A 19,398-nucleotide genomic window follows, 5' to 3' on the forward strand; every position below is an offset into this window, starting at 1 on the left:
TAACTCAAAATCAATTAAAAAATTTAAATAATGGACCCAATAGTGTGTGACCTAAATGTAACTTACACTCTGTCCTAAATCAAATGACAGAAAAGAGAATAGGCTTTCCAGAATGCAAATAGACTCTTAGAAGTATTTGAGACACATAAGGTCACAAGAAACAAAAAACCAAAGGAAATAGTTTACGACAATTGTTTTTCTGAACTGACTGTTTATATTTTAAATCGAGGATTGAATGCTCAACACATGACACAACATGCAGGGCTGCCATAAGCTGTACTAATGAAGGGAGGAGGAAGCAGGGCACGCAGTGAGGCAGCAGAGATGCGCTCAGTTTCTGGGATGGCCGTCTAGCCGCAAGGTCTCTCTGAAAGTGCAAGGACACTGATGAAAGGAGAGAGACGAAAGGGCAGTCTGACAAATCGCCAGTCATATCCGTCAAGGACAGTACATTTTGACCTGCCTGAGGTGGACAAAGCTAGCTCCAAATTATCCAGGAAGCAGTTAGACATTCCTGGCCTCTTTGGAGGTTGCTTGAAATGCTCAGGGCTATCTCAAGGCATTTACAATAAAAGGTCCTAGAAAATTCCAGAAACGCTGTGATCCAGGTCAGCATGGACCTAGTGGATCATAATTCCAGGCACTGTAAAGGACATTCCTACATCAATTGTGACCACCCAGCTCTCCCAACTTCTTTCAGGCAGAGATTGTGTCTTACACTTGGTTTGATCCGCTGGAGGGCTTTCTAGGTTTCCCCGCCCCCCGAATCTCAATACCCCACTCCTTCCTCTCTCTCTTCTAGTGTGTCTGTCTCTTTCCCTCCCTAAACACACACACTCACACACACACACACACACACACACACTCCATGCTTCCTATAGTTCCTCAAAGGGTCAAATTTCCACATGCATAGCAATTACTGGAGAGCATAACTTAGGATAGTCATGTAAGCATTCTAGGGCTCAATTTTCTCATACAAAATGTAAGATGAAAACACTTTGTCGAGAGGAAATACTGATTGAATAAGGTACTGGATTACAGAAAAGTCTGTCCCAGTGTGCACTGAGATGCTTTACTGATTCTGATTCAAGATATAAACGATCAATTTAAGAGTCTGAAGAGATCGTTCAGCAGTTAAGAGCACTTGTTTCTCTTGGAGAAGATCCGAGTTCTGTTTTTAGCACCCATATGATGGCTAACTCCAGTTCCAGGGGATCTGACACTCTCTTCTTGCCTGTGAAGGTATGAGGCATGCCTGCACATGGTATACATACATACATACATACATGCATACAAACATGCATACAGGAAGAAAATCTACACCCAGAAGATAAAAATAAACATAATAATTTCAAGGCAACCTATGAATGTTCTAATCACCATATTCTCTGAATTTGTTCATTCTTCATTGCTACTTGAAGATCCATTGCCAGTCATCACAGAGAGAGTTGGAGAGGTAGAAGAGGCTGTCCCACATATAACTGGACTCCCTGGATGTCCTTCCTATTGCTACTGGAAGACAGGCTAAGAAAGGCGCTTCCAAACAGTCCTGGCCAGGAAAGGGGCTGATCAGTGGCCAAGGAAATGGGCTTTGAGAAGAAAAGCTTGGAGAAAGGGCTGCACTGCCCACTGGTAGTCTTGAGTAAGCCCAATGTAACATGATTTCTTTTTGTCTTCTGCCTGGAAACAAATGTTCTTTGCCTATCTTCCCTGGGTTTAATTAGTCTTCTGTCTTTCTCAGGATTGACCGTTCATTTGCAAATGGAGGACATCAGAAAGACTGGTGGGTGTGGGTGTTGGAGTGGAAAGAGGTTGGAGTGTTTATTTTCAAAGCCACAGGGGTCCCCATTTGAAAAGCACCCAGCTTATCTCAATGTTTTTGTTTGTATGATTTTGAATTGGAAGGTTGGAGCAATTCATTTAGGAGATTAAGCTGTCCTTACAATGGATCTGGTTGGCCTATCCAACAGCATTGCTAAGGGTTAAGAGAAAGAAGTCTTTCCAGGGCACTCAATGGTCCCAGTACAATTAGAAAGGATTCTTTGAATCTTCCTTCATTTTAATGCCAATTACATTTACATAAGCGGGTGTCTATTTTGCAGCTCACAAGTAAGAATCATAAGCCTTCTGTCCAACACTTTAGGGTAGCCAGTTTCAACAAGATACAGGATGCCCAGTTAAACGGGAATTTATTAAGAAGAGAAAAATGAGTAAAATTTCAACCTAAGTATGTTCCAAATCACTAAGAAATCCTGGGGTACACTTACACCAGAAAGTTACTTAATAATTCCAATTCAAATTTAACTAGATGTATTTTATCTGGCAAAATTAACCAGATTTTCTTAGGCCACCATGCTTCAAGAACACTGAGTGACAAATAGAGCAGGTATCATTTCATTATTGCACTTACAACTTAACTCTTGGCAGAGCTGGGGAGCTTCATCAGACAGAATAACTCTGACGATGAATAAAGTGACATCATAGAAATCAAGCAAGTACTGACTCTCAGGATAAAGGTAATTCTAGCCATGAAAGCTGGGTCCACTTACGTAAAATGCTCTCATCATAGAGAAACTTAAGGCCAAAGAAGCAACCAGCACCTTCAGTTGAATGAGAAATTGATTTACTTCTTTTCACTTGTAAGCTTGTAAATTAATTTCTTCATTTAAGTTGCAAAATAAACATCTTATGTTAGAAGGGCTGAATATCCTCAGACTGAAAGGTCTTTGGAATCAGTAAATGAAGGGTTTCTCATTTCCTCATGACGATAAATAAAAGGCAATCATTTCCATATACTGCTGGTATAGTTATAGAGAGGAATTCGTGAATTTTCGTATGGAAATAAAATAATTTCTAACACAATTATATCTATTTTATACTTAAATGATTCTTTTTTTCTCTCTCTTTGGCTTTAGCAAATGTGCAAAAAGAATCTATAAAATGCCTCCTCCTATCTCAGGAATTACTCTGTAATATTATTTACAATGATTCATTCCAAACATCCTTGACTTAAAAGGATGACGAACTAATAAGTGCCAGGTTTCACAGTTTATAGATTCTGCTTGTTACCTTAAACTCACATCTAATGTTTAGAAAAACTAATGTTAAAAAGACATTTTTGAGATCTCAATGCTCCTTAGTTCATTCATTCATGCCTTTCTTTTTCTATTTCCCTTCCCTCTTTTTTAATGGGTACCTTCCAAGGAGAAGGAATAAGAGGAAAAGGAAGGAAGAAAAGGAGGGAGGAAGAAAGGGAGGACAGAGGAAGAAAGAAAACCAAATGTTTATTTGGTCAAGAAATTGCTAATTACAATTTAAAGGTTAAAAAGTGAGTAGTTGATTGTGAGATAAGCCCATGTTGGCTATAGGACTTCCTACGAAATACCACTGAAAGCTGCCACTTGACATGCAATCCTATTCCGAAAAACTAGTCCTAACTACATGATACTCCTGTATGAGAAGCGGCTGGAATGTCAGCTTCACTCCCAGTGGCCCCATCTGGCCTGAGCACTCTCCCTGGCATGATAAATCACTGACAGGGCCCTTACCTTCCTGCGTTTGATCTCAGCTCAGCAAGATGTGGTTTTGATGTGAAGAACTCCAGAACTCTTAGGTCAGAGACAAATCGCAGTGGCACTGACCTGCCAAGTGCTAAGTCTCTATTAGACTGTGTGAAAAGCGGTGAGCTTCTGACAAGGTTTCTCACCTCAGAGTTTCTGGGCCCTCTGTGGCTTTCAGGAACTTCGCCTGGCAGAAAAGCTGCTGCAACAGCTTAAAGAAGTGGCCGCAAACCTTTCCTGGCTATCTGAAGGAGTAACCACAGCCAGCCACTGCTCTAATTTCGAGGGCTGTAAACCTAGCAGACATGAAACAGGATTTCTGTTGGGCATATTTTTATATAAAGATCTCTTCTTTACATAGCAAACTATTATCTTTTAATATACTAAAAAAAAACCCAAAAAACAAAAACCATGAGAATCCCAAACTAATTCTTACTCAGTGAACTTTACTGCACTGCAAGCACTCAGTACAGGAGAATCATTAACAGAGGTTTTGTGAGCACTCTTTGGTAATCACCACTACACCTTTGGGAAAGTATTCTTAACAAAAGCATCCCAAAATTGGCCCCAGAAAGATAATTAAGTGTGAACAGGTTTAGTATTGTCCTTCCTGTTCTCTTAACCCCAGGTTCTGGGTCTTGGAGAGTGGGGAGTTTTAAAGCATCAAGATAGGAAGGAAAAATGGTTCTTCTAGTTATTTATATAAGTACATAAATAAATATGCATCTCATTCTGTCCCCTTATTTTATAGTAATAAAATATTGTCTCGGAAATTGTCATCCAGGATCACAAAGCATCTTCCTGTTTCCAGGACCTAATTTAACAAGCAATCAAATGATTTTGCTCATTCATTAGTTATGTTATAAGAAGAATCACTAAATGTGCACACCTTAGAGGCAGATCCCCGTCCTCGAATGTCTCACATACTGCCTCGTTCACTGCTTTGTGTGTACCCTCAGTGAGAGGGTCTACTTCAAAGGACTGTGCAAGTCGGTGGGACTAAAGGAGTTTCCTATCCCGGGATGAGTGCTTTCTCTTGAGAAGAAATGCATAAAAGATGGTTATTTCAAAACGATACCTTAGCACTTACTTTCTAATTGCCATTATGCCAATTAGTGACCCCACAAACGAAATTTCATTCTCTATAGTGTGCTTATTAACTAGTTCATTCAAATACCAAAAATTGGGCTACAAAATATATCAAAGCAACCATGACATGTGGTCTTAGGAAAATCAGTTTTCTCCTATGGAGTGTTACTAGGTATATAAACCACACTCCAACATGCCCAGGAGCAGCTGAACAACACAAAATGGACTCCCTGTTTTGGGAACACTTTTTGTTTTGTTTTGGTAAATTTTTTTTGGTCTTAGTGGTTCTTGTCTTTTTTTAATTTATTTGTCTGATTTTTATTTTCTTTCCTTTTTTTTGAGAAAGAACATGAAATTGGGTGGTAGAAAGGATCTGGGAGGAGTTGGGGGAGGGGAAAGTGCTTTAGGTGGAAAAGCATTTTAAATAAAAATACTAATTAATTTCAAAACAGGAAAGTTCAAGTCCAGAAAAAAACCAGTGTAAGCATAAGCAATAATTATACTCCTTGGTGTAACAGCACCAAACATATACATCACTTAATAGAAGTAAGAGATAAATATTAGAAGTAAATCTCAAATATTACCTTTTGGGAGGCTTCTTGCATGAGATTTGGTGTGCTCCGAAGCTATGTGTATTTGTTACTGCAAAAATGCAGAAACTCCAAAAATTGTAAAGTTAAAATTGATATGAAATTTTAGTTGACTGAAATTATAAGGTTCCCAGTAAGCAAAAAGCACACCCCACAGCCACAGGGGTATTTATTATTCACAGGTCTTTCTCTTAAGACACTCACAACAGAAACACAAATCAGACCACACCATCTTCCTGGAAAGCGAAGCCAGTGACTTTGTAAATGCTCATTAAAGGCAAAACATTTGTTTTCCTCGCCCATATTTGTGTACAGACATCTACAGTAAATTCTGAACAATGATCTCCCTCCTTAAAGCAGATTATCAAGGCCCCCCAAATCCCGGTTCTGTACTTCTTTTCTAAGCCTTCTCTTTTTCTCTGTTGGAATTCCTGGTAATGACACCGAATGTGGGCAAACCTCATTAGTCTCCCTGCTGTTTACAAGACAGGATTTATGCTCAGTGTGCCAAACACAATGACACACATCACTAAATGGCTAAAACTACCACCCAGGTTCTAATCTGAGAAAAATTTCACTCGGTACAAACACCTATCAGCGTAGAGAAACGTGGAAGACCAATTACTGCCAACACATGTAGACCTTTAAGAGTACACCAATAAATACCCATTTGCAAAGGTTAATTTAATGCAACCCAGGCTGTTATCTGGAATAGTATATGTCACCAATTCAATCCATTAAGTAATTACTAAATTCTCAAGAGGGCTCATAGAAGTCAAATGTGGCTATCCCAGGTTCATTGCTTCTGGTTTCCCTAAAGGCCATTTAGGTCAACAGCTGGAAGAGAGAGCCACAAAGGTTGCCCAGCCCGACCAGCCATTTTATGAAAACAGGTAAATGAGTCTAACCAGGGGTGCCCACCATCAGAGGTCTGCTCTAAGAACTCCTTGAGGCACAGGTAAGAAGAACACGAGATGGAAAGAATGAGGAGGGGCAGGCCTGTGGCGACGTGAAGAAGGAAAGATTCCTCTCTGAAAGTGGAGACAGAAATTTAAATGCTCTAAGATTACACCAAAGGAGACAACTAACAGTCAACATTTCTTTGCTCAGGATTTTTGAGCCATTTTCAATAAAAACATAAGCACCACCTCCTTCTATCACTGACACGACTTAAGAAGCTTTGACTACTGCCTGGATTGCTCTGCTGTGTTCATGCTCAGATCCATGTAGTAACCATGTAACCTGACAGGAGTTAGCCCTCCTAGCCAGTCAGAGGGAACATCTCCACCCAACTCTTCTGGAAGGTAATTCTCCACAGAGGTAAGAATAAAATTATACAAAATAATCGGCTGGGGGGGCAGGGTCAAAAAAAGACTGTGAAATACATGTGAACATTCAGCAGCCTCAGAGCACACATCCTCATTGCCAAGGGCTCATCATAACCATGACAAAGAGAGCATCTTTTAAATGAAAAAGAAGCAAGCAGACAGGTGTTGTTCAGGGCAATGTGTGAGGCCCAGCCTGTGAGAACCCCAAACACCTCTGCTTTACCGTCACCTGCAGAATCACACCTACCCAGGTGGTTCATATCGTGTCGTGTCAGATTGTCTCCGTTCACTCCCTTGCTTGGTCTTTTCTCTTTAGCCATTCCAACTGTTGCTACTAGTGGCTACAGAAAATACTGATCAACTGGAGGTTTGGTATTTGTAGCCAAAGAGCTGGGTTTAAAATGCACTGTTAAAAGTAAGTAGAGCTGATGGTTCAAACTGTACTGTTTTCTTAGAGTTCTTGTGTGTTTCTTGCTGTTACCAACAGCAAAGAAGAGAACAGCATGTTGGCATTGTTACCTGTTATAGTGGTCGACCACGAAAAGATATTTAATTTAAATATGCTCAATATTCTCACTTGTGAAAGGGAGCTATTACTATAATATTCACATTATAGGATTTCCATAAGAATTAAATATACTCATATACACATCAGCAGCTATTAATAATAATTATACAGCAGCCATTCAGTCAGCAAACATTTCCAATGCACCTACACTGCTACACATGGAGCTCAATGCTTTTGATAAACCTTGATATATAAGAGCTTGCAATTTAGTGATAGAATTATACAGAAAAAGTATAATCTCTAACACAAAAGTTGTACAGTTTTAAAGAAATACAAATAAGTAATATGGGCTCATAGACAATACAAGTTCACTATAGAGAAATCCATTGTGAGGCCAACTTGGTTAGGTGTTACAAGGCACTACACCCACAGGGTCTGGACTCTACACCACGGTCAGAGAATCTAGTAACAGTCTTTGCAGTCACAGGCACAGCTGCATGCATCCTATTGCCTACAGAATCCAAACACAGAGGGAAATGTGGAGCACCAGCTTTGACTTTTAAGACGAGTTACAGTATATTCAAATGGTTTATTTGAATAAACTATGATTTATTTTCAACTCTGATGCTAAGAAATAATTCAAAATTTTACACAGGCAGGATAAAATACTGTACCAAATTAGTTGGGTTTTTGATTCTGAGATTTTGTTTATTTCATGTATGTGAGTGTTTGCCTGAATATATGTCTGTGTACCACATGCAAGAGTTCCCAAAGAGCTTAGAAGAGGGTATCAGATCTCCTGAAATTGTAGTTACAAATGGTTTTGAGCTGCCATGTGGGTGCTAGGAATTGAACTCACACCCTCTGGAAGAGCAAATAGTATTCTTAATTACTGAGCCATCCCTTTGGCCCCTGAATTAGGTTTTGTTTTGTTTTTTTTTTTAAGAACTTTGAACTAGACATTATTTTTCATATTGTCACCCATACATGCTTTCTCCAAAACGTATAAACAAGCAGCTTATAATCAAAAACTTGCTTTATTTACCATCGCCTTTCAAAAATGAGTGGCGTGTGTGTGTGTGTGTGTGTGTGTATGTGTGCGCGCGTATGCGTGTACTCACAGAAGAGAGAAAGCGTGCAAGTCCTCTAGTGTGAGTACAATAATAGCTGACATCTAACACTTACAGATATAAGTAATGTAGGAAGGCAAGGAGAATTCAATTCTGGCATGAGTGAATTGTAATCATCAGTGTCTCGGGGTTTTAAAATAAGTTCACTTAGAAGTAGGCTCGTAGTTTAGGGAAACCAATGTCCTTAAAAGCGACCATCAACTTCTTACAGTTCCACAATAGAGAAGACCAGACTTGGAGACCACACATTCCAGACTTCCTAATTTTATTACAAAATTACACAGAACAACATTAAAAAAACAAAACAATGTACCCATTAATATATCTGACTTTCCATACACTATTTCATTTGTCTTTCATATTTATGTGTCCTTGCACATAAACCATATACCAAATCCAAGGAGATTAAGCATGAATACAAAAATCAAAGGTTTCGCAGGCGGATCTCTGTGAGTTCGAGACCAGCCTGGTCTACAGAGCTAGTTCTAGGACAGGCTCCAAAGCCACAGAGAAACCCTGTCTCGAAAAACCAAAAAACCAAAAAAAAAAAATCAAAGGTTTCAATAATAAAGTAAAACTTTCAGAGCAATATAAAAACACCTCAAAACACCTGGAGGTGGTGGCACATGCCTTTAATCCCAGTACTCAGGAGGAAGAAGAAGCAGGTGGATTTCTGTGAGTTTGAGTCCAGCTTGGTACACAGAGCTAGTTCCAAGACAGGGTCCAAAGCTATACAGAGAAATCCTGTCTCAAAAAACCAGAAAGAAAGAAAAAAAATAAAAGGAAAAAGTCAAAACACTTGAAATTACAATGTATTTCTTAGTCAAGAAACAAAATTTCTTCATTTGCAATTAAAACTTAATGATAATTAGAGGAAAAAGATGGAGAGAAGGAATATAATCAGCAAGAAAATGTTTGCATATTATATATCTGACAAAGGATTGCATTCCTGAATATTAATAAATATTATAAATCAATAATAACACATATACATGGAAAAACGAGCAAAAATCCTAGCCAGTTTACATAAGAGACAAACCAAATAGCAAGTGAGTATATAAGAATCTTCATCTCACAAGAAATCAAGAAAGTGCCAATCACAACTGCAGTGAGACATCACTCTCTCCATACAGAATTGCCAAGTCTGGCAAGTATCAGAACCCAAGCACAGGCAAGGATATAGAGCACTGGGGAATCTGGTAGACGATAGATAGTGGCGCTGGAAACTTACATAATCACGTTAGACAGAGACCTGGCATTTCCAATTGAACTCTTTGAACAGTCACGAGCCAGCAAATCTCTTGTATACATATATTCTAGAAGCTCTCTCATTAGTTATATAAGGAGACATGCTGAAGACTGCTCGCCACATCATTTTTATCACAAAATATTGAAAATATTTAAATGTCAACAGTTGAATAAATTAAAAATTAGGATATAGACAAAGTGTGAAACAATATAAAATCATGACAATGAATAAGTTGTAGGTATACCTGACAATACAGGTGAACCTTGGAAATATGATGCTAAGCAAAGCAAAATATATCATACGATATATACAGCATAATGCCACTTACACAAAATATTGTATCACAGAAAGCAACAACACACTATTTATGGGTGCGTCTATGTGTATGGATAAGATAAAGATTAATGCCTCTGAGGACAAAGGGGAGGGAAGGAGCTTGCAGGAGGGTCTCAGTGCAACTCTTTACGACTTAGTAATTGCAGATGGTCTCCAACTCATGCGGACCTCACTCTAAGTTTTCAGTTTTATGCGGAAAAGCAATATGCATTCAGCAGAAACTACCCTTTAAATGGTGCTCTTTTCCCAGGCAGGGAAGATGTGAAACAATACCCTTGGGTGATTATGGATGGCAGTGGCAGCTCTAGAAGTCACAGGTTGGGTGCACAGCTCTTCCTCTACAGTACACTGTTGCTAAGCTATGATGTCAGATAGGTTAGGCACGTTAAACAAATTTTCTAATAGAGGGAGCTTCAACTTGAGCTGGGGAGGAAATGATCGGTGTTGTGAACTGTTATCATATTCATATACATACATACTTGTGTTCCACCTATACTTTTCTATGTAATTGATTCCTCTTGAATGTATCTAACTACAGTGACTGTTCAGCAAGCCTGAAAAGTCTCCTTACTTCTGACTCCCCAAGCACTTGATCCACTTTCATCCTGTCATCTGCATGGAAGTCACTAGCACGCACCCTCACTCAGTGGCTGAGCAGGGATTCTCTTCAGGGTCTTCCCGTGCTGACCACATCTATGTGTCATTTTGTGCCAGACAGTGACTACCAATGCTCTGTACAAAAGAAGCCTTAACAAATGCTGAATTAATCAACAAATGAGCAACTTTAGGTGAGGGAAAGGATAACTCTGGCTACAGTTAAAAATAAAATTGGCCCTAGGTAATACAATTAGATAGCTTTCTCTGGAGCTCGAAAGATGGCCCAGCAGTTAAGAGCATGTCTTCTTGCAGAAGACCTGGGTTTAATTTTCATCAACCACAACCATCCATAACTCTAAATATAGAGAATTCTATCACCCTCTTTTGACCTTCTTGGGTACCAGACATGCACATGGTACACAGACATATAGCCAAGCAAAACATTTACACACATCAAATAAACAAATCTAAAATTAAAAAAGAAAATAGCCTCTCTTCTAAGTTACATTGTTATCTTAGATATGAGACTCTACAATATTTGCTCAGTTCAGAGTTGGAGAGAATGAAATCAAAGTTTTGTATTGATTCTTGCTCTCCCCCAACCAAGGATTTGCTGAGGAAGTCCAAACTTTGCCCCTATGGAAAGGAGGCCTCCAGTTGTCCCCATGAATGCACACAGGTACTACCTAGTATCATTTTCCCAGCTGAAGCCTTGCTACTGCATCCTCTTACCCTGACCTTTTCCACCATCATGCCCAGTCTATAGATTTGCTATAGGGACTGGTGGCTAAAGAAAAAGATTATTTTTGCCTATTAATGAGTTTGTTAAATTCATAATATCTTGCCAGACTTACTTCTTGGAGGTAGTTCTCTATGTAGGAAGGGACTTGTCACCTACAACACTTTGTCTTGGTTTAATCTTCAGGAAAACTTAGAAATGGCATGAAGCAAAGGGCTTGAAGTCTCAGAGTTGAAATAAGCAGACTTAGGCTGGATGAATAAAAGTTATGGTTAAATATACAAATATAATCTATTTTGAATTGCTCTCTCATCTTTAATAATCAGTATTAGGCTGAGCAGCGGTGGCGCACACCTTTAACCCCCGCACTCGGGAGGCAGAGGCAGGCGGATCTCTGTGAGTTCAAGGCCAACCTGGTCTACAAGAGTTAGTTCCAGGACAGGCTCCAAAGCTACAGAGAAACCCTGACCAAAAAAAACAAAAAAAACAAAAAAAAAAAAACAAGAAACAGTATTGGGAGGAATTTTCATGTTCACCTAAATTCTTATAAATAAGAGGAAAATGCTCGCTGTTTCATCTGGACAGCAAACTGTATCTTTCTGGAGATCTAGCAGTGAAGACACTTCTACTTTGATTCTCCAAAAGTCACATAGTGAACAGGTAAGGAAGTGAAGAGATGACCACTTGAGGCACCAGCGCCCAACTGTTGTAACAGGAAGGCTTCTTTCTAGAATAAAAATGAGCATGGTTACCCCAAGACATTCTAATTTTTAACCACACTACAAGGAAGGCAATTAACTCCCAGGTATAGTCCCAGGGAAGCAAGCATAAAGGGTCCAGCAGAAGTCAGGATGCGGCAAACACCCAGTTATTATTCCTACAGGCATTTCCAAAGCCCGAAAGTGTTTTCAAACATAGGCTTACTGTAAATAAACTAGTAAGAGTTGAGATTCTAGTAGTTTGCTGGCAGAGAGCTCGCCTACTAGGAATGTTCATATTTTAAAGGGAAACAATTGAAATATGACTCAATATTAAAGCAAGACAAGTAATAAATACCACAGATAAGAATTTCACAATTTGGAAACTTTAATATATTTGAAAGGTTACATGGAGTAGGGTTTTGAGAATGTCTGAAAGGCAATTAAAAATTAGCCAAGGTAACATAACAGCAATCAGGTCTATAGGCATTAGATTCGTGTTTGACAGGAAACGAAGGGTTTCAAATTACCTGACATCATAAATAAAGAAATTAATAAGAGGCTAGGAAGGATGTCAATTAGTCACTGGCAAATGCTTTTACTTTCTGGAAGGTGACTGTCCTCTTCCTCCAAATTCATGCATTATCTTGGATAGTCAAAGCCAATGAAGGTTTCTACAGTTTCAGATTACATAAATCAAAGACATTTTTCCACTGCCAAAAGATAACTAACTTCTGAGATCTGGTTACATCTTCATTCAAACTATTTTAAAAGTATTCCTAACTCAGCATTTATGTTCAGCCAATTGAGCATATTGCATGCAATCTATTAATGTTACACCTTGACTCATGTATCAGATAAAGCATTTGCTAGTGAAATACTAGCTTGGAAATTAATTTAGTGACTTTTTGATAAATATAAGACACCTGAGGAAACACCCAGAGAGTCTTTTTTAGTGAAAAGTACATAGCACACAAATAATCATTCAATTCTGATCTTTCTTAAATTTGGCAACCTTCAATTTGGAACTACAAATGTAATTATGATCCAAGTGAAATCATTATATCTACAAAAACACATTTCACTGGCTTATTGTCAGCATAGGTACTTTTTTTGTTTAGTCCTATGAGCCCTGAGAAGCAGGTACTACTATTTCAATTTTGATCAGTGTAAAAATTGAAACTCAGTTTAAAAAAAAGAAAGAAAGAAAACTCATTGAGAGAGACACTATATGCACTCTTGACTACGGACTCTCCAAGACCGGGCACTGCACCTGGCACTACATGCTTACGCTAGCTGTCCAGGTAGTCAACAAATGCATGCCTGGCCAGTCTTTGAACAAAACCTATTTTAACTCAAAGCCCTTCTCTTTCCATGTCAAGAGCTTGTAAACTTTTTCCAAAATGTGGGCCGTATGGTCTCTGCTATAAGGACTCAGCTTCTGACACTGCAATGAAACCACAGACAATGTGTTACTGAACAGGCAGAGCTGTGCTGCAATAAAACTTTATTTACAAAACCAGGTGGGCTGTGTATAGTCTGTGGACCACAATAAACTGTTAGTAAAATAGCACAAAACACAAAACCACGTATCAGTATATGCATCTCATTATTCCACTGAGAAAGACTCAGAACTGGGAATCATGTGCTAAGACTTGAAATACCTATTGGCTTGGTCATGGTTGGATCATCCAGTTTCACTAATGGAAAAGATAAAGAACCAACTCTACATGCCTGGCTTTTCTTAAGCTTGGCTATACTGAAGTTAGACCTCACAGGGCAGGTTCCCAAGTCTATACTGAAATAGAAAAAGATTGTTCATCATTCAGCATATGATGGTTCCATGTGGTAACCCCGGTTATTGTAGCAGAAAGCACTGGAACAGGATCTAAGGAGGATTATCCAATCCAATCCCATGACAGCTACTCTTTGTTTGATAAAAGCATCAAAAAGCTGTATTGCTATCTTTAAAAAGTATTATTTTACTGTGTGTTTGGGTATGGAGGGGGTGTCAGGTACCCTTCTTGACTACTTTCCCAGTTATCTTGTAAAGCAAAGTCTCACGGAACAAGGAGCTCTCCAACTCAGGCAGACTAGCATGCTCGCTAGCCCCAGGACTCCCATCTTCATATTCCCAGCTGTCCCACCAAGCTTTTTATGAGTGCTAAAGACAGCATTGTGGGTCCTCAGGCTTGCAGGCCAGTACTCTATTGACTGAGCCATCTCCCCAGACTCTGAAAAGGTAAACAAACAAACAACAAAAAGCAAGAAAAAAAGAACTAGAAGTCCTCTATAAACAGACATCTAGATGGATAATTTACCATCAAAACAGGATAAATATTTGGAATGAAAACTTAGAATGAGATCCACGATGGCAAGATCCAAGGTCCAAAAAAGGCAAGAATCATGACCAAGAACAAGAAAAATAACAGATAGTAAATTAAAGTCAAGGAATCAAAAATTATAAAGGTAGCACTGGAGATACAGCTCAGTGGTTTTAAAAGCACTTGCTGTTTTTGCAGAGGACCTGGGTTTGGTTCCCAGCACCCAAATAAGTGGCTCACAACCACCAGCTTCCTAAGATCTAACAACCTTACCTGGCCTCTTTGAACACCTGCATACATGCAGTACACATACAAATACTCGAGGATACATATAAAATAAAAATGCATCTTGAGAAAAATTATAAAGGCAACTCTTTTAAGTGAAGTAGATGGATTTCACACTCTCCTCATGTTTCCATTAGAAGCAATAAAAATGAATATTTAATCTTTCTACATTTTAAACCAAGTGTCATAGATAAGAAAAGTAAAGAGCATGACAAAGAATGCATTCTCAGTTTTTCAAAATTCAAGGCCAAGTTCTTCCTTATCAATTATTTCTATTTTTATTCTCCTTCAAAAGATTTCACAGGACTAAAGTGTATGTGTGTTCATGCATGGAAGTGCCAGGTAAATCTTAATAAGCCCCGTGAAAATGCAAGCGGTACTGCAAACATTATCATTACATCGATCAGCTGATCTACTGCTACGCTGAGAAGAACATTTTGGCACTCAATCTTTTTAAAAAGACTTTAAGTTCCTAGAAGGCAGGTGTTCCATAATCCAATTTGCACTGTTGTTAGGATATGGTCCCTCAAAAACCCTTTGAACAGAGCTGGAATTGACCCCAGAAAAAAGACCACACTTATTAAAAGGGTGTTAAGTGAACAAGTAAAAGAATAAACAATAGGTATCCAAATGCACATTTGTTCTAATTTTTCCCAGTGAGCTGCCTTTTGTGTTTTCTCCTCTAGTGCAGCATACCAATGCTCAACAAACGTCCTCTTTCTGGATCCTTGTGCCTCTCCACAGCATCAAACGCTGGGGGAACACAGAACCCTGCATGTTGTCAGTTACGGAGATTTTTCAGTTGTTCATGAAAAGAAGGAGCTAGTGGTGCTAGAAAGAAAGATGGAGCCGACAGAGAAAGCAGAAAGTGGAGTGGAATAAAGAAAAACTTTTTAAAGACCTGGGAATCTGGGAATGGGGGAGAGAGAGAAGGGAGGGAGAGGAAGAGAGGTCCCACAGTCAGGAGCAGTTCCTAGGAGAATGCCAAGCCTTAGTTTTACAATGCTTCCAGAATATGGCCGTCAACACAAAAATCAGAGAGATGAAACAGAAATCACTCAGAAAATCTGAGAAAAGTACAGCGAAAGGCAATCAGATTCCACATTAGCTATTAGGCAGTCTTCAAAGAACACAGGGAGCATACATTCTTTCCGCTCCACCCTGGTGCCCTCCACGCTTCATACCAGTATTCCTCTCTCTTGACTATTAGTCTCAAAAAACAAACAAGTAAGCAAACAATAACCCATATTCCTTAGTAAGGATCACTGAAAGGAAAATAACTTGGGGACTAGGTTCCTGTATTAGGAGAAAAAGGAAAATAGACATATTCCAAAGGTATTATTGTCATTTATCTTTTGTATAAAATAGATACTAGAACTTGGAGCCAGAGACTTAATTTTTAGTGAAATGCAATTGCTTAAAAGCGAATAGAAAGCCATACTTAGGCTCTTTCAGAGTGCTTCTAGATTGAACCTCCCTTTCCTAGCATTTTTACAGAACTTTTGACACACAATGGCATTACCATAATATTGGCTATTTTCCCCATTCTCTTATTAAAAGTGCAAAATTCTTTTAGAAGAAATAAAATGATGAAAATTGCAGAAAATACAGAATCACAATGCAAAATGTCCCAAGAATACTTTTTAAAATTTTCATAATCTGATCAGCTATGTTGGTCACATATTAGTTTATAATGTCAAATCACATAGAAAAATCATATTGTAGATCATTCAATAAGGACATGTTTAACAGGACAAATGATGAATGATAAATCTATTTGCCTCATAGTACCTTTATTTGATGCAAATGTTTTGTTTCCTGAGAAGACATAATAAAATTTACATTACCCTTTAACATTTTTCCTAGCAAATATAATAGCACTAAAGGAGTGCCTGTTTACCTTGTTCATTATTCTGTTTGAAATTTATAATAATATTTTCCTCACATTTAATCATGAATGATTTTTTTAAAAAAAAAAGACCTCCCAACTTTTTCTTTTGAAGAAAAAAATCTTAAGCTATCAAAAGAGCAGTCACTATTCTTTCTGTTAAAATAAAATAAGCCAAAATGGCTTGTTGGTGATTCCTGTCTCAGAAAATTTAGAAGTCTCACTAAAGAGCTGAAGACAGAAGCCGCTGGGAATGCTCACAGATAGCCGATTTTACACGTTTTTGTGAAAGAGCTCGCCTGTGGATTAGTGTTACTCACATTTACGAGGGTTGTTTGTCAAGGCAAAAATAAGGTGCCTCCTCCCCACAAATTAAAGAATCACGTTACAATCCATTATTTCATTTCTGATTGTTTTTCTTGGTAATAAGTGGGAAAGTGGATCCTGGATAAAAGTCTTCATGGAGCTAAAAAAGACTCCGACATTAAAGACTCCAATTAGCTATAAATCAGTTGTCCTTCCTACTGGGGAAGAACAAGAGAGAGAAGAGAGGGGCGGCTAGAGAAAAGAATTGGAGGAGCTTCCAAATGAAATTCTGAAAAAGATATCTACTGCAGACTTTCAGGGTCTGTTAGGATAAGCTGATCAAAAGTCTAAAACAAACCCTGGGCAATCACGTGTGCAGCTTGCCTCTTAAGATCTCTAAAGCGCAGCAGAAGAGGTTAGGGACCCTCATAAAACAAAACTTTTATGTGAATGCTTCCCTGGCTTGTTCCTAAACCGGGAGATGTGCCACACACTGGCACTATTGTTATGCAAACAATGCCTAAAGGGCTATAACCATTAACGACCTCTCATTAAAATGGCTTTCAAAAATTTGTCACAGCATCTAAAAGCTAACAGGTACATTAAATCCACCTAAATCCACATTCAAAAATGCGAATCCTACTAGTCCTAATTTTGAAATTCAATGCAACAAATTTTCAGAAACGATGTTTTTGCATTTCTCTTTCAACCATTGCAGTGTCAGAGGCGACTAACTTAAGTTCTCTACATTTCGTGCATCTTCTAATGCCCGCAGTGGAGCACGAATTAGCTGTATTGTGTGTGCACGCTGCATTTAAGTTAATGGGTGTAAGTTTGAGGAAGGGATGAGAATCAAGTAAGAGAAATCTCAAGAAATGTGGCTTTAAATGCTGTGCCCGCCTCTTTGCTATAACATACATTCCCTTTGTGTATGTATTTCACAAATTTCACCTCATGGATAAAACAGATTCACCCCACCCTGAGAAAGTGTGTGTGGTGGTGGGGGTGGGGGTCAATTTACATCGGGTATCAGGCGCGTATTGCTTTTTTAATGGCGGTTTAACAAAAATAATTCCTGCTTGGCAATCGTAAGACGTCAGAATTCGTTAGGGGAAAAAAACTGAACTTTTTTCAGTGCAAAAGTGAGCTCGCTAATTTGTGCGAATTCAGTTGTTTTCCCTTTACTAAGATGTGCATTGCCTACAAAATCCTGAAGAAATCCTGGCATCGATCTACTGTGCCTCGGCCGGGTTCCCGCGAAATCTGTGGGACCCGGGTCCTGACAACCTCTGCAGCGACCCGGTTCTGAGGTAAGCTGGTCCCGCGCCGCCGCGCAGCCCAGACTCGGAGGGCTGCGGGGCAACGCGGGACTGCAAAGCCACCCTGGCGGGGAACCCCAGTTTGCTCTGAGACTGACGGACCCGGGCAACCGCACGCCTGCGTGCTCTGAGGAGACCCTGGGGAACCACCTCCCAAGCCGGACCCTGGTCTGCAGAGGAGACCAGGGGGACCCCAAAACCGGAACTCCGACTGCTCTGAGAAAACTTGGGGGACCACAGAATTGGACTCCAGCCTGCTCGGAGATCCGAGGGACCGCAGAGCCAAGCCTAGTTCTGCCCTAGGGATATCTAAGGGACCCCAGAACCGGACTTCGGCTCGCCCTAAGGACACCCAGGGGACCCCAGAACCCGACCCAAGCCTGCTTTGAGAAACCCCACCTCCCAAGTGAGCCCCGAGGTCGTCACCGCCATCCGCCACTGACGGCGACCCCCGCGCTGCCTCTTCATGGGGGCCGGTTCCCGGGAGACGCTCCCCGAGCCGCGGCGGGACTTCAGAAGCCCGCATCGTCGTTCCCGCGGAGGCGCGGGGGGTGACAGGCGACCTCTGGGCCCCGGCCTCGGAAGACATCCCGAGGGAAGCTTCTAGAAAGCGTCCGCGGACGGCTTTACCTTGGTGTACTTGATCTCCAGGTTGGGCGTGGGCGACGGCAGGAGCTGCAGCGAGGCCATGAGCGCGGCGGGGTCGGCCTTCACCTCGCCGGGCATGGCGATCTCGCTGGAAGTCATGGGCAGCCGCGGGTGGGTGTGCGCGGGGCGCTGCGCGGCCGGGGCGCGCTCGCTGTATATAGGCAGGTGTCAAGCGGGGCGCGCTTCTTATTGGACGTGCGGCCCATGAGGACGTCCCGCCGCGGCCCGCATTTGCATACGGCCCGGCGCACGGCGCCGCGCGCCCGCACGGTCAAGTCCGCCGCGCCCCCGGGGGCCTCGACGGCCGTGGTGCCGCCTCGCGCGCGGGACCCGGCTCTGAGAGAGCGGCCCTACGAGCCCAGTGGCCGGACGGCCCCGGTGAAGAGGTGCCCTAGCTCAGGTTCCGCCGAACCCCGCGCCCCTTCACTTCTCGCTGTCCCTCCCCTCCACACCCCCGGGTACCGAGCAACTCGAGGGACCCTCCGCCCAGCCCTCCCACGTAGCGCGAAGGACGCGTGGCCACGGGTTGGGGTGATAGATGCGCCCCACGCTCTCAAGGAGAACTTTCTGGAGCAGCCGACGCCGGCCGCGCTGGCCCCCCGCCAGGCTTCTCCGCCCAACTGCTGCCCTCTGCCGGCCCTGCGGCCTAGCTGTGCCTGAGTGCCTTGGGGTGTGTGGTTCTCGGTCCCTTCTGTTCTCCTTTCAACCACACCCGGAAACACGGGATTTTCGGTCTGGTAGCAACTGCCATCCTGTTCGATCCCCAGGTTGAGCTTCCATCTCCATTCCTTCTCCTCCAACAAG

At 41.0% G+C, this 19,398-nt stretch overlaps 1 protein-coding gene across 1 annotated transcript in view; it reads right to left on the reverse strand.

Moving 5' to 3' along the window:
* Positions 1-18,719, reverse strand: part of Aldh1a2 (aldehyde dehydrogenase 1 family member A2) — a 77,453-nt gene extending 58,734 nt beyond the window's left edge. Inside the window, exon 1 of the mRNA XM_075965309.1 lies at positions 18,577-18,719. Coding sequence (XP_075821424.1) covers positions 18,577-18,693 — 117 coding nt within the window. The 5' untranslated portion in view covers positions 18,694-18,719. The remainder of the gene's footprint in view (positions 1-18,576) is intronic.
* Positions 18,720-19,398: the final 679 nt, after the last annotated feature.

This window comes from Microtus pennsylvanicus, chromosome 3 (assembly GCF_037038515.1).
Source record: "Microtus pennsylvanicus isolate mMicPen1 chromosome 3, mMicPen1.hap1, whole genome shotgun sequence".
Taxonomy (NCBI): Eukaryota; Metazoa; Chordata; class Mammalia; order Rodentia; family Cricetidae; genus Microtus; species Microtus pennsylvanicus.